Source organism: Microcaecilia unicolor, chromosome 8 (assembly GCF_901765095.1).
Source record: "Microcaecilia unicolor chromosome 8, aMicUni1.1, whole genome shotgun sequence".
NCBI classification, from domain to species: Eukaryota; Metazoa; Chordata; class Amphibia; order Gymnophiona; family Siphonopidae; genus Microcaecilia; species Microcaecilia unicolor.
Genome location: NC_044038.1, coordinates 142,380,402 through 142,394,551, shown reverse-complemented (window position 1 = coordinate 142,394,551; position 14,150 = coordinate 142,380,402). Strand labels below are relative to the sequence as shown.

The window sequence follows — 14,150 nt, the reverse complement described above, 5'->3', positions numbered from 1 at the left end:
ATAATAATTTCTGGCTCGCTGGAAATGGTGCGTGGTGGAGGCAGCACTACCACTGGCTCCTGCGGTCAGCTGGAAGTAGTTTCGGATTGGCATGCGACAAAGCAGTTGTAGCTCTACCATCGCTTTGTAAAAGGGCCCTTTGTGTATTAACCACCTGAACCATCAACCCATTCTCAGTTCATTGAAATCTATACATTCATCTTGTAATCAAAGACTACGTTGGTGCAAACCACTGGTGACAAGAAGCATCAAATGGAAACACACATTCAGTTATCACTACTTGCTACTTCATGGTCAATCTGAAATTGTTTAGTGGCTCTGAACACTGATATGCCCTGATTGGGTTTAATCCAACGTATTCAAATAGAAAATAAAAAGGAGCAGGAGTCTTATCTTTATAGGTTACATTGAATGCATAATGATGGAATGTTGGAGGGGGCATTGGTCGGGATGGGTAAGGAGTAGTTTTGCTACACTATAGAACATTGTTTTTGAAATTACTGATTGCATTTTATGATTATATATTATAAATCACATTGGTCTATGAAGGGAGGTGATAAAGAAATCAAATCTGGTTCATATCAGTATTTGCAGAGTTGGCAGTAGGCATAAGCATATTGAGCAATTGTTTAGGATTCTGGTCAGCTCAAGGGGGACCCTGGACCCCCCCTTTTTTAATTATTTTCCTCTTGAATTTTTGCTTCTTTTTCTTTCCCTCTCACTTAAGGTCCTCAGTGGGCAAGCACCACCACCAACTGGTTGGTATAATTTGTACTACTATAAAGGATTTCCTACACAGATAACTTTCACTCAGTGGGTCTAACCCAGATTTTCAGTGGCACTTAGTCAAATAATGCTGCTGAAAATTTGGGCATATTGCCTCAGCATTATTCAGAGTCTGGACAGAACTGGGATTTATCCAGGCACCACTGATATTTAACAGTGATAACCAGAGAGCTACCTGGCTAACTTTGGACAGAAAAGATATGTCCCAGCAATGAATATCTGGGACTAACCCAGACTAGGGTGCCCAACATTAAAAAAAAAAAAAAGTACTGACTGCCGTAGGCTGAGCATTGACTGGTATCTCAGTGCACCAGGAACAGACCTATGCCTTAAATGAAAAGAAAACTTAGGTGTAAATAATTATAAACCTTTTGTCCTCTGTATGTCAATCTTGTATGGTATTGAACAAATTTTATCTAATAAAAGGTCATACTTGACATCTTTCATTTGGTTTTAATGCTGTCATGTTTGTTTGTACTGTTCAAAAGACCTAGGGACTAAGGGATTTTATGTTCAGTTGTTCATGTAAAAGTTAAAATAGATAAAAGAAGGTGAACTACTGTAATGAAGCACTGATTATAAAATTAAACTAAATAAACAGCAATGCATAGCTATCAGCAAAGATGCAAATATATGGTTGGAGTAGTAGGTTCAAATCCCACTGCAGCTCCTTGTGATCTTTTGGGCAAGTCATTCCATTGCCTCAAGTACAAACTGTGACCTCTCCAGGGACAGAAAAATAATTGTACCTGAATGTACACCACTTTGAAAGCTTTCAGATTCCTTTGGATTTTTGTAGCCCAAATGCATGACCCAGCACTTTTTTTTTTTTTTTAAGCATTGAGGGGGTCTTTTACTAAAGCTTAGTTCAAGTTATCTGCAGCAGGGCTCATTTTATTCCTATGGGCCTTGCTTCAGATAACTCGAGCTAAGCTGTAGTAAAATACCCCCTAAATCTTAGCCCCGAATTTTAGAACCATTTTTCAAGTTTTGCTAGATCACTTCTCATGTTATTATTGGCTTTCATTTTCTTCCTAGGGAACACCTTTCCTAGGGAACTCCAATGTAGACAAAAGAAGAAAAGGACATACAGTGGGGGAAATAAGTATTTGATCCCTTGCTGATTTTGTAAGTTTGCCCACTGACAAAGACATGAGCAGCCCATAATTGAAGGGTAGGTTATTGGTAACAGTGAGAGATAGCACATCACAAATTAAATCCGGAAAATCACATTGTGGAAAGTATATGAATTTATTTGCATTCTGCAGAGGGAAATAAGTATTTAATCCCTCTGGCAAACAAGACCTAATACTTGGTGGCAAAACCCTTGTTGGCAAGCACAGCGGTCAGACTTCTTCTGTAGTTGATGATGAGGTTTGCACACATGTCAGGAGGAATTTTGGTCCACTCCTCTTTGCAGATCATCTCTAAATCATTAAGAGTTCTGGGCTGTCGCTTGGCAACTCGCAGCTTCAGCTCCCTCCATAAGTTTTCAATGGGATTAAGGTCTGGTGACTGGCTAGGCCACTCCATGACCCTAATGTGCTTCTTCCTGAGCCACTCCTTTGTTGCCTTGGCTGTATGTTTTGGGTCATTGTCGTGCTGGAAGACCCAGCCACGACCCATTGTTAAGGCCCTGGTGGAGGGAAGGAGTTGTCACTCAGAATTGTACGGTACATGGCCCCATCCATTCTCCCATTGATGCGGTGAAGTAGTCCTGTGCCCTTAGCAGAGAAACACCCCCAAAACATAACATTTCCACCTCCATGCTTGACAGTGGGGACGGTGTTCTTTGGGTCATAGGCAGCATTTCTCTTCCTCCAAACACGGCGAGTTGAGTTCATGCCAAAGAGCTCAATTTTTGTCTCATCTGACCACAGCACCTTCTCCCAATCACTCTCGGCATCATCCAGGTGTTCACTGGCAAACTTCAGACGGGCCGTCACATGTGCCTTCCGGAGCAGGGGGACCTTGCGGGCACTGCAGGATTGCAATCCGTTATGTCGTAATGTGTTACCAATGGTTTTCGTGGTGACAGTGGTCCCAGCTGCCTTGAGATCATTGACAAGTTCCCCCCTTGTAGTTGTAGGCTGATTTCTAACCTTCCTCATGATCAAGGATACCCCACGAGGTGAGATTTTGCGTGGAGCCCCAGATCTTTGTCGATTGACAGTCATTTTGTACTTCTTCCATTTTCTTACTATGGCACCAACAGTTGTCTCCTTCTCGCCCAGCGTCTTACTGATGGTTTTGTAGCCCATTCCAGCCTTGTGCAGGTGTATGATCTTGTCCCTGACATCCTTAGACAGCTCCTTGCTCTTGGCCATTTTGTAGAGGTTAGAGTCTGACTGATTCACTGAGTCTGTGGACAGGTGTCTTTCATACAGGTGACCATTGCCGACAGCTGTCTGTCATGCAGGTAACGAGTTGATTTGGAGCATCTACCTGGTCTGTAGGGGCCAGATCTCTTACTGGTTGGTGGGGGATCAAATACTTATTTCCCTCTGCAGAATGCAAATAAATTCATATACTTTCCACAATGTGATTTTCCGGATTTAATTTGTGATGTGCTATCTCTCACTGTTACCAATAACCTACCCTTCAATTATGGGCTGCTCATGTCTTTGTCAGTGGGCAAACTTACAAAATCAGCAAGGGATCAAATACTTATTTCCCCCACTGTATCTGTAATAATCCTGCCTAAATGTGATTGTGTAGTATTACTGAAATGTTGTAGCTTCGGATCCCATACATTTATCCAGCCTGTATCCAAGATAGATATCCTGTTATCTGAATTATCTAATCCAAGCCCAAAGAATAGCATTCTATAACTACCTAGATTCTATCTCTCAGGTAAACACTAGACAGCAATTCATGACAATCAAATATAAGTGTTGGAGAAGCTCCCATTGAACAAGAGTGTATAAGACCATAAAAAAGCTCCATACCTATAGAAAGAGTCATGACCTTCAGCTTGTCCCGAACCAGTTTGACTACCATGCTCTTTTGTAAGGGTGTGGCGCGGCAACACAGCACTGAGCGGCAGGCTCGGGTCAGCTCCAAGAATTTCATCTCCAGGTTCCCTTGAAAGATTACACTTAGTGTTTTCCCATCAATCACCAACCCAAAATCAGGAGCAACAGGTGGAGGGTCCAGAGATGAGGTAGGTGTCCTTCTCCTTCCAAGAAACCATCGCTTTGGCTTTGTAGGAGTGGAATACTTTCTCACCTCTTCCAATGTGCAATCAAGCAAGGATTCACAGATTTCCTGTCAAATAGGAAGAAAGGTTACACCACATTTCTGTCTCCTTTTCCTCCAAGAAAAACTTTCACTGTTAAGATTTATTTTTTAGAAGGGAAGAAACTGTTATTTTGTTTTGTTTTTAGCTCTTTTTAGAATCCTGTCTATTTTTATGTATCTTTAGTCAACTGTCAGGTTGACCTAATTCAGCCCCATAATATCTCATTTGTTTCTTTGTTCAGCTATAAAGTTTTGGTGGACTTGGGGTTCTGAAGATTATGGAAAACTCAACTATTTTAGGAGGCTGTTTTGAAAGAGAGCACCCATCAGAAGCAAGGCTTGGTACCAAATCAGCAACCTACTAAGAAAAGGGGAATATATAACACTGAACTCTACAGTAGTGATTTTCAGCCTAGTCTTCGGGGCAGACTTAGCCAGTAAGGTTTTCATGATATCCACAATAACTATGCATGAGACACATTTATATACCAAGGAGGCAATGCATGCAAATCTATCTCATATATATTTATTGTGGATATCCTGAAAATCCAACAGGCTGGGCGTGCCTCGAGGAGTAGATTGAGAACCAGAAGAGTCCCTGTCAAACCATTATTTAACAGTACTGAGATGTTGCCTGCTGTTTGGAACTAAAACCTTTACACCGGAGCTATAGTTTACATCTCTGGAAGACTTTTCCAGATACTGATTTTTCTAATGCTTCTTGTGTTAAATAAGGGAAAGCTTCTCTTAAGTAAATGCATGATGATGGCTTGGGGCAGATCTTGCATGGTGATGGCTTGGGGCAGATCTTATGGGTGTACAGCAGGGGTTCTCAACCCATAAGCACATATGAATAACTATACTGGGTGAGACCAATGGTTCATCTAGCCAAGTATACTGTTTCCAACAGTGGCCAATCCAACTGAGTGGTTTCAATTTAGGCATACTTTATAGAATAAGCCTGAATTTCTGCACGGTTTACAAAATACACAGTGCATCTGTCAACACAACTAAATTTAATCGCAGGCAGTTACACCAAATAAAACCTGGTATAAATGCTGACGCTTAAATTATACACGGACAGGGTGTATTCTATAACAACACACATAGATTTTAGAAACGCCCATGACCCGCCCATTCCACGCCCATGGCCATACCTTCTTTTCAACTATGTAACTTAGAATTTACACTCAGCGCATTATAGAAAATGCCTAGACAGTTCTTTGTGTAATTTCTAATTAATGTCAATTAGTATCAATAATTGCTTGTTAATTGGCAATTATCAGAGCTGACTGACTTGTTAACCAATTAGGTTACGCACATTGTAATGGATTACGCTTCAATTTCCGTGCGGAAATCTCGGTATGATATATAGAATTCGGGGGAAAGCAGTTTACATTACAAAAAAAATGATAGGGAAGGAGAGAGGTAGGTAGAGAGGGGGAGAGGGATCCAGGGAACAGAATAAGGAGAAGGCAAAGAGGTATAAGAGAGGAATAAAGAAGGTTAATGTCAATGTCAATGTAACTCTTGTTAATCCCTAATCAGGTTCAATGTGGTGTACAACAGAAAATACAGGATATTGTGATCTTTAAAAAAAAAAAAAGAGAGAGAAAAAAGTAACACAATTCCATTTCTAAAAATAATTATTCTTTCAGACATACAAAACAAGTTACTCCTCCTAACTAATTAAACAAAAATGCTTTAACCCTTTTCCGAAACGATTGATTTTTATGCTCTATTCTAATATTCAAAGGGAGCGAATTCCAAAATGATATGCCCAAAACCGAAAACAAGGTATTTGGCTATTTTGGAAAAACAAACATTTCAGAAAGAAGGAGGTCGAAGTATCAATTGATTATATAAGCACAGAGAAAAGCTTGGGCAAGGTCAATGAGACAATTTTTTTTAATCAACAATTCAGAAGTACACCCATTCAGTATTTGAAAAAACAAACAAGATATCTTAAAACTAAGGTAAATTAATAATAAGACACACTACTGAATCTACTGAGTCCAAAAATCAGCCTAACTGCAGTGTTCAATATCAATTGCAATTTTCTTATTGATGTAGAACTTAAACCAAAGAAAAAAAAACTAAGAAGTAATAAAAAAAAAAAAAGAAGCTGGAGAAAAGGTGAGTTTTAAGGGCCTGCTTGAATTTAGGGAGTGTTGGTTGGTTTCTGACACGCAATAGAAGGTTGTTCCATAGCTGGGGACCTAAGTAGCAGAAAGCAGATTCACAGGTAGAGGACAGTCTTATACAGGTGGGAGGTGGAAGGGTGAGGAGGTTGTCAGCAGAGCATAAACAGCATGTAGGGAATAAGGAGATTGCTGAGGTAGGCTGCAGCAGATGGAATCTTGATTTAAATACCAGCAGAAGAATCTTAAATTTAATGCATGAAGAGACAGGAAGCCAGTGTTCCATGTAAATGTGGGCGCCCACTTATCAAATTGCTCTTAAAATACCTGGAAAATAGCTTACTTTCTTGCTGTACGTGCAAAGCAAACTACTTTTGCAGGTTCTGAAGAAAAAAAAACGTATTATCAAGACAGAGGCTTTTTCCAGGAAGGACACAGAGGTGGGTGTAACCATTTCTTAGCAACTACATTCCACACAAGGGCAAGGAAATCAGCAACAATAGATATACTTCGTTATAGGGTGTTTGAAAGTTAATGGATGAATGCCAACATGTTACCTAAACTGACATATATACTATGTTGAAAATACAAGTGTCACCTGGGGCTGGGATTATATTATCAGCACAACACAATTTCCATAGCACTAAGACCCAGCGTTATGCAGGTTTTTCAATTTAACTCCTTGCATGTTTTCATGTTTTGCAGTTTTATGGGTTTCTACGTGTCTCAGGAGGGTGGAGGTTCCCCATATGAAGACTCAGAGAATGCCTATGGCTTAAGGATCCACTCAAATGGGTCATTACACCTCCCTCCCCCATTTTACCATTACTTTCTCTTAGTTCTAATTGCACTGTGCATGGCAATGCCTGGTCCTTACTGATCTCAAGTTGAAATAATAGTGATGGCTGTGCAGATTTCATGTCAGTTGTAGTAAAAAGACCTACATAAGTACATAAGTATTGCCATACTGGGAAAGACCAAAGGTCCATCAAGCCCAGCATCCTGTTTCCAACAGTGACCAATCCAGGTCACAAATACCTGGCAACCTCTTACCATACTGTGCCATTCTCCAGACAGCTTAAGACCATGAGCTTAGTACTATTTTCTTTACTTATCTGAAGGCGTGGTAAGGGCAACATCACACCCATGAACACCACCACATGGTAAGGGCAATTCTATAACAAGGCACCCACACTTACATGCCTCTTGAGACCATACTAGCACGTGAGGACAGACTTAAAGATCTCAATATGTATACTTTGGAAGAAAAGTGGGAGAGGGGAGATATGAGAGAGACATATGCTACATAAATGCATAGGCGGCAAGTCACAATTGAAAGGAAACTGCAACAAGAGGGCATGGGATGAAGGTGAAAGGAGACAGACTCAGAAGTAACCTAAGGAAATACTTCTTCAAGGAAACAGTGATGAATTCATGGAACAGCCTCCTGATGGAAGTGGTAGAGATGAAAACGGTATCTGAATTCAAGAGAGCTTGGGACAAGTACATAGGATCTCTAAGGGATTGAGAGGGAGAGTAGATGGCATGGATGGGCAGACTGGATAGGCTATATGGTTTTTATCTGCCTACATTTTTCTCTGTTTCTATGTTAATTGTACAGTTACGCCATTTAAGTGGCAGAAGGGCTACTAACACTGTTCTGTATGGGCATTCATAAGTGGTAAACCCCCAGCTTCTACATGGGTTGTACAAAGTTGGGCACACAAATTAATTAATTAATGAGGTATTAATAGCCAATCATTGGTGTTAACTGGCACTCACTCAGAGTTATGCACAGATCTTTCCTATGCCCTATTCTATAACACAAGCCTAAATGTCATAAAGCACAACTCAAAAGGGGGCATGGCCATGAGATCGGCATGGGCATTCCCAGAAATTAGGCACAATGTTATAGAATACTTGGATTTACGTGCCCAACTGCCTTCTGTTGGGTGTGACGATTTACACCAGTATTTGGCAGGCATAAGTGCTCATGCCCAAAGTTAGTGTGGGAAGTGCGCCAAGCTATTACTGTTTATAAGATGCTCTATGCAGAGCGCAGATTATAATGGCGCCTAACTTTGGTTGCCATTTACTGAATCTGGCTCATAGTGTGTAAAAGCAAGGAGCTAGTTCTCATGGGGGAGCATGGGAGGGGCATGGGCGGGTCTGTTAAGCATGTAACTTACAGAAAACAGTGAGTTACACATGCTCCTGCCAAACTTACAAAATCACAATTATTCTAGGTCAATGGATGGTATATCTGTGGCTGCAGGGCCGCCGAGAGGGGTGGTGGGGGGGGGGGGGAAATTCCCGGGCGCCGGGGTCTCTCTCTCCTGCTCCTGATGGGACCTAAGTGATCACATCCCGACAGGAGCAGGAGAGAGAAAATTCCGGCGCCGGACCCCCCTTGGAGGCTGGGGAGGACCTGGAGCAGCAGACACTGCAGGTCTTCCTCCAGTGCTGCTCTTCTGCCCATTGCTTGCTGAGCAGCTGCTTTTCCTCTCAGGTACGCGCATGCTCAGTTTTGAAACTGAGCATGCCCTGAGAGAAAAAGCAGCCGCAGGGGCAGGCAATCGGCAGAGTGAAGAGTCAGCGCTGGAGTAAAACGTCTTCTGCTGGCGGGGCCTTAAGATCCCTGCCAGCCAAGGTATTGAAATTTTGAATTACAGCAACGATCCGGGGGGGGCGGCAGAGGCAATGATCGTGGTGTAGGGTGGCAGTAGATGATGATTGTGGGGTGGGGGGTGGCAGCAGCGATGATCGTGGGGGGGGGGGGGGGGGGGGTTAGCCCTGCTCCAGGCCAGTTCAGTCTCCCTCAGAGGCTCTTTATTGGCAGTACCAATAGAGAGACCTTAAATTGTGACACACCTTGGTCTCCGTGTTAATTGTAAAGACCATATCTTTCTGGTCTAACAGCTGGCATGAGTATGCAATATTTATGGCAGTCTCCTGCTTGTCTCCAGTCAGCACCCAGATCTGAATTCCTGCCTCCCGGAGTGCAGCGATGGTGTCTGGCACCCCTTCCTGCAGTCGATCTTCAATACCTGTTGCTCCTAGGAAACATCACAAGTAAAGCAAACATTTTCCTTTGAAGAATGGGTTTTCAAGTCAGAAAATCTTGCAATTTAAAACTTTTTTCTTATAAGGCTATACATTGTGGACAAGTAGTACACAGTTAAAACCATCATCTTTGCCTAAAATGTTGCTTTAACTTAGCAGTAAGTTTGACATATTTGTGAGGCTGGGGTTAGGATATGAGCACAAAGCTTTGAAACATGGAGGTGGTTCATTCCCAAAGTGTGACTTTGAGTATGTCACTTAACTTTCCTATTTTATTTTTTTTTTACTATAGACCCCAATTTACTTGAGTTTTTCTCCCATTTTGGGATCTATTTACTAAGTTGTTAATACAACAGTTAATGAATGCGTTTAGTTAAACCAAGGGTAATTTTGTAACTGGGTGACTAGTTGAAAATAGCAAAAATGTGCCTATTTCAAGCCTATGTTATAAAAAAAAAGTAGGCCTCTTTTTTTTTTTTTATAAAATTCTACTGTAAATGGCTGAAAAGTACCTTCATGTAAGGTGCAATCATTAGAGAATGACATGGGGATGCATGGTAAACCACAGTAAATCCACGGTAACAGCAATAAATTTACCAGAATTTGTGGGGTCAGGGTGGAGATGGGAATCAAAGCTTGTAGGGATGGGGTGGGGATGGGGACAGACTCTGTTCCTGTGTCATTTTCTATCCCTGAGATACACCCTGACCAATTTACCAACTTTTTGTTGAACAAGTGATGCTGATGAAGATGTTTTGTCATTTACATGTACTTGAAATATTTTTCTTTGGTTATAGGCCTCCATAATACATAAAATTGCAAAACATGCAGCGGTGAGGTCAAAGCTTGCGGAGAAGGGGGGTGGAGTTTGAGTATGAGGGGACTAGGTGGGGATGGAGTCAAAGCTTGCAGGGATGAGGTAGGCTCGCTTGGCACATTTGGCAAAAACACACATAAATTATGGTATTTCATCATTTTTGTGCATATATGTATGCTCCGTCCAAACTCTGTTACATGCACACCCATCCTAAAAGTACATGCAATGCAATTAAGGCACATACTTTTATTTTCTGAGGCCTTTACATAAGTGTTCCCTTACACACAAAAATGATTAAAATTCCAGCATTTAAGTGCATTGCTTTGCAAAAAAGTTTAGTTTCATTTAGGGCTCCTTTTACTAAGTGGCAGTAAGCCCAACGCTGGCTTACTGCTCGCTATACAGGAAGTACCACCAGGCTACTGCAGCAGCCTGGTGATACTTCCCACCCTTAGCGTGCCGTCATTTCTGGCACTACAAGAATTTATTTATTTTTGTAGAGCCAGAGTGTACCCGGTGGTAATCAGGCAGTGCCGTGCACTGCCCAGTTACCACTGGGTTAATATGGGAGTCCTTACTACCACCTCAATGGGTGCTTTACTTGTTGAATGGCCATTTCCTGCAGGAAGGCAAGACTTCCCTTTTACCAGCTGCGGTAAAAGGGGGCCTCGGTGCACATGTAAAACACGAGCCGACACCAGCGCCTGCCCCCCTTTGCCGCAGCTTGGTAAAAGGGGCCCTTAGTTTATTCGTACTTGCAATATCACCTTATGCATGAAAAAGTTGGTAAGTTTCCTAAAATCTATTTCAGCTTCTGTTTATAAAGAGAGCATTGCAGAAAAATCATTGCGCCAGAAAATGTTCAAATAATGCTGCTTTGCTGCCCAGCTTGCAATGTAGAACATTTTCCATATGGCTATATTTTAGGGATTCCTTTCTCACATTTACCCAGTAAAGTGAGTTTAGTTTCCAGATGCTCAGCTGTCTCCATCAGTAGTTCCTCTCGGTTATCAATTGCTGCCTCTGCTTCTTGGCGAAAATTGGACCATTTCTGAAAATCCTCTGGACTTAAAACCTACAAGAAGAAGGATTAAACTAAGTCATATGAACACATTCTTTAGGACAGGCCTTCCCTGATGTGTCCTGAGATCTTACAGCCACTTGAAGCTTCAGGATATTCTCAATGAATATGCATGAGATAAATACCACTGTAGCTCCTTGTGAGCTTGTGCAAATCACTTAACTTTACCTCAGGTACAAACTTATTCCCACTTTTACAAAGTTGCGCTAGTGGCTGCCAGTGCAGTAATGCCAACACAGCGGCTTTGTAAAAGGGGGGTTAGATTGTGAGCCCTCCAAGGACAGGGAAAAATACCTACTGTAGCTGAGTGTAATTCACCTTGAGCTACTACTGAAAAAAATGTGAATTAAATGCAAATAAATAAATAAATAAGTAAAACTGGTGCACTGTGTTGTCCAATTTTATGCAAGTTTATCTCATGCATATTTATTATGGATACCCTGAAAACCAGGTGGCAATGGGATCGCCATAACAGGTTTCAGAAGCCTTGATTTAGAGTAAAGCCAGAGTAGCCAGACAGATTAAGAATGCACAAGGGTCTTAGTAAGAAGGCTAGAGCACACCAGCTACCCTAAATGGACACCAGATAGATCATATGAGTTAGCCCTGTTTGGTATACTGCTCAGTAGTTGTAAACCAGCACACAGGTTTAATTGTGTGCATGTTATCAACTCTACAAGGCAGTCATAATCCCCTCTCCAAACCATGGGTTAGTCTGCCTCCCAGTTTGCAAGAATTCAGAATAAGATATTTAACTTTTCCGTTTATTGAGGACCCTATTAAACTGCTTCTCCCAGTCTGTCTATTTGTTTCTGCTTACTGTGCTCTTTCAGGCCCTGGTTAGGGGCCTTTTTACTAACAGGCGGTAGGGCTACCACCACATTCGTGCATAGTAAATTGGGCCTACCGCCGGGTTACCGCTGGAGCCTGGCGGTAGTCCTGGCCTCTGCCACGTACCAACTCCAATGCTAGATCAAAAAAAGGAGTGGCGGTCTGGTGCCAATGCAATCCAGTGGTATCTATGTGGCGATTCATGTCTAAATCGGCTCTACAGAGTTGTCTCACGTTTGGGCACCACACAAACCTTGTAGCCTCTTAAGTGTTGTAACTGACTCCTGAAGCAGGCGGGCATATCGGGTGAAACACGGCCCCGTGCCAGGTCAATTGTTGGCGCCTCAATAAAGCCCTATGTTTTGACACTCTCCGTGTGGAAGTCAGTGTGCTATCCACTACTCTTCTGTTTCCCCTTGGACTTATGGAGAGGTTTCTTCCTGGCTTTTCTCCTCTCAATTCTGTAATTTTACAAAGTGGTGCATAACTGCGGGCACCAGTTATACATTGCCTTTCATGTGTCTTCTCCAAGCACAATATCTTTCTTTCAAATTTTATTTCCCTTCATCTCTGCTGGAAGTTGTGTCAAGTGACTACCACCCTCTTGGTGAAGGATAGGAACTAAAGAATTGTGTTCAGTTGGATGCCTTTTCCTACCTTTTTCGCTATGCACAGAGTCCTCAGACCATCTCTCGCATACCAGTCCAGATGCCTTTGAGTCCGCCCTTGTATTTTTAGCAGTTTCTTTCCCTCATTCGCACTTGCTGTAAAATAAGGATGCAAAATTCTATAATTTTTTCTGGTCACAGATTTTCCCCAATCGAGCCTCAAAACCTTGAAGCCAAGCTTGAAAAGGGCACAGATTACAGCAGTAGTCAGTTCCCATATGATGAGCTATGTGCTGGTCTATAGGAACAATGGAAGTTTTTTATTATCAGTTTTGCAATACCTCATATCCAAAATTCTTATATAGTCTGGGGACTCTGAGTTACTTTAGTGCAGAGGTAACCCGGCAATAATCGGGCATCACCACATGCTGCCCAGTTACCACTGAGTTACCACAGGAGCCCTTACCGTCACCTCAATGGCCTTTACAGCATGGCCATTTTATTTTGGGGGCTTTTACCCACTGCAATAAAAAGGGCCCAGGTGTGCCGGAAAAATGGCCCCTGCTGCTACCACAGGGCCCTTTTTCCCCACCCCCAGTTAGAGAATAGGGTCATATATGTGTGTAACATAATTAGTTAATCTGTGCCAAATTGGTACTTAATTGGAGATAAGGACCAATAATTGGCCTTAATAAGCACTACTTGGAACTAAATAACAGTTGGACATGTAACTGATTTATGCCCCTATTCTGTGAACTGAGGGCCTTATTCTATAAAGTTATGCTCCTAAATTTATGCTCCTAAAATTTAAGATCCTAAATTATGAGCATAATCTATGCTCCAAAATAGATTAAGCTCGTAATTTAGAGCATAAATTATGCACATAAATTTAGAAGCATAAATTTTAGGAGCATAACCTTTATAGACTAAGGCCCTGAGTGCCTAATTCTTTTGCATGCAACTGGAAAGAGGGTGTGGCCATCATGTTCTCTTTCATGAACACACTAGAGACTCTATTTTCTCAGTGCAAGGCCCTTCTCTTTGGAATACTCTCCCAAGTTCATTATGGTCGCAACCCATACTTTAAAATTTAAAGTGGAACTTAAAACTCATCTCTTTGGAAACTTGGCATGAGCAGGCCAGGGGCATTCCCAGGATTTAGGCACGGATGTTATAGAATAATGTCATTTCCACACCTCAGTTGAGCACCAGCATTACACCAGGTTTTAATAGGCTTAACTCTAGCGCCCAAAATTAGATGTGAGATTGCCGCTAAACTAGTACTCCACAAAGGACACTGTGAGCAGGGCACGCTTTGTAGAATACCAATTTAGGGCTGATGTTCCCAGCACCTAACCTTGGATGCCATTTACTGAATTCCCCCAATCCTCCAGATTCTATATAACGCGCCTAGTGTTCCAGGCTGAAATCCAAGCATATTCTATAACACCGTACGAAATGTAATTGGCTTAACAAGCTCATCAGTGTTGATAACAGCACTTAACAAGTAATAATGAGCACTAATTGACAGTAATTCAAATTTACGTGCAGAACTTGCTAAGTATATTCTGTAACGCAGAGTG

General features: G+C 41.9%; 1 protein-coding gene across 3 annotated transcripts in view; it reads right to left on the bottom strand.

Moving 5' to 3' along the window:
- Window positions 1–14,150, bottom strand: part of ATP10B (ATPase phospholipid transporting 10B (putative)) — a 234,335-nt gene that overhangs the window by 29,632 nt on the left and 190,553 nt on the right. For all 3 annotated transcript variants that reach the window (XM_030212611.1, XM_030212612.1, XM_030212613.1), the window contains 4 exons: window positions 12,617–12,723; window positions 10,996–11,122; window positions 9,039–9,223; window positions 3,735–4,053 (listed from right to left, as the gene is read on the bottom strand). In XM_030212611.1, coding sequence (XP_030068471.1) covers window positions 3,735–4,053; window positions 9,039–9,223; window positions 10,996–11,122; window positions 12,617–12,723 — 738 coding nt within the window. The remainder of the gene's footprint in view (window positions 1–3,734; window positions 4,054–9,038; window positions 9,224–10,995; window positions 11,123–12,616; window positions 12,724–14,150) is intronic.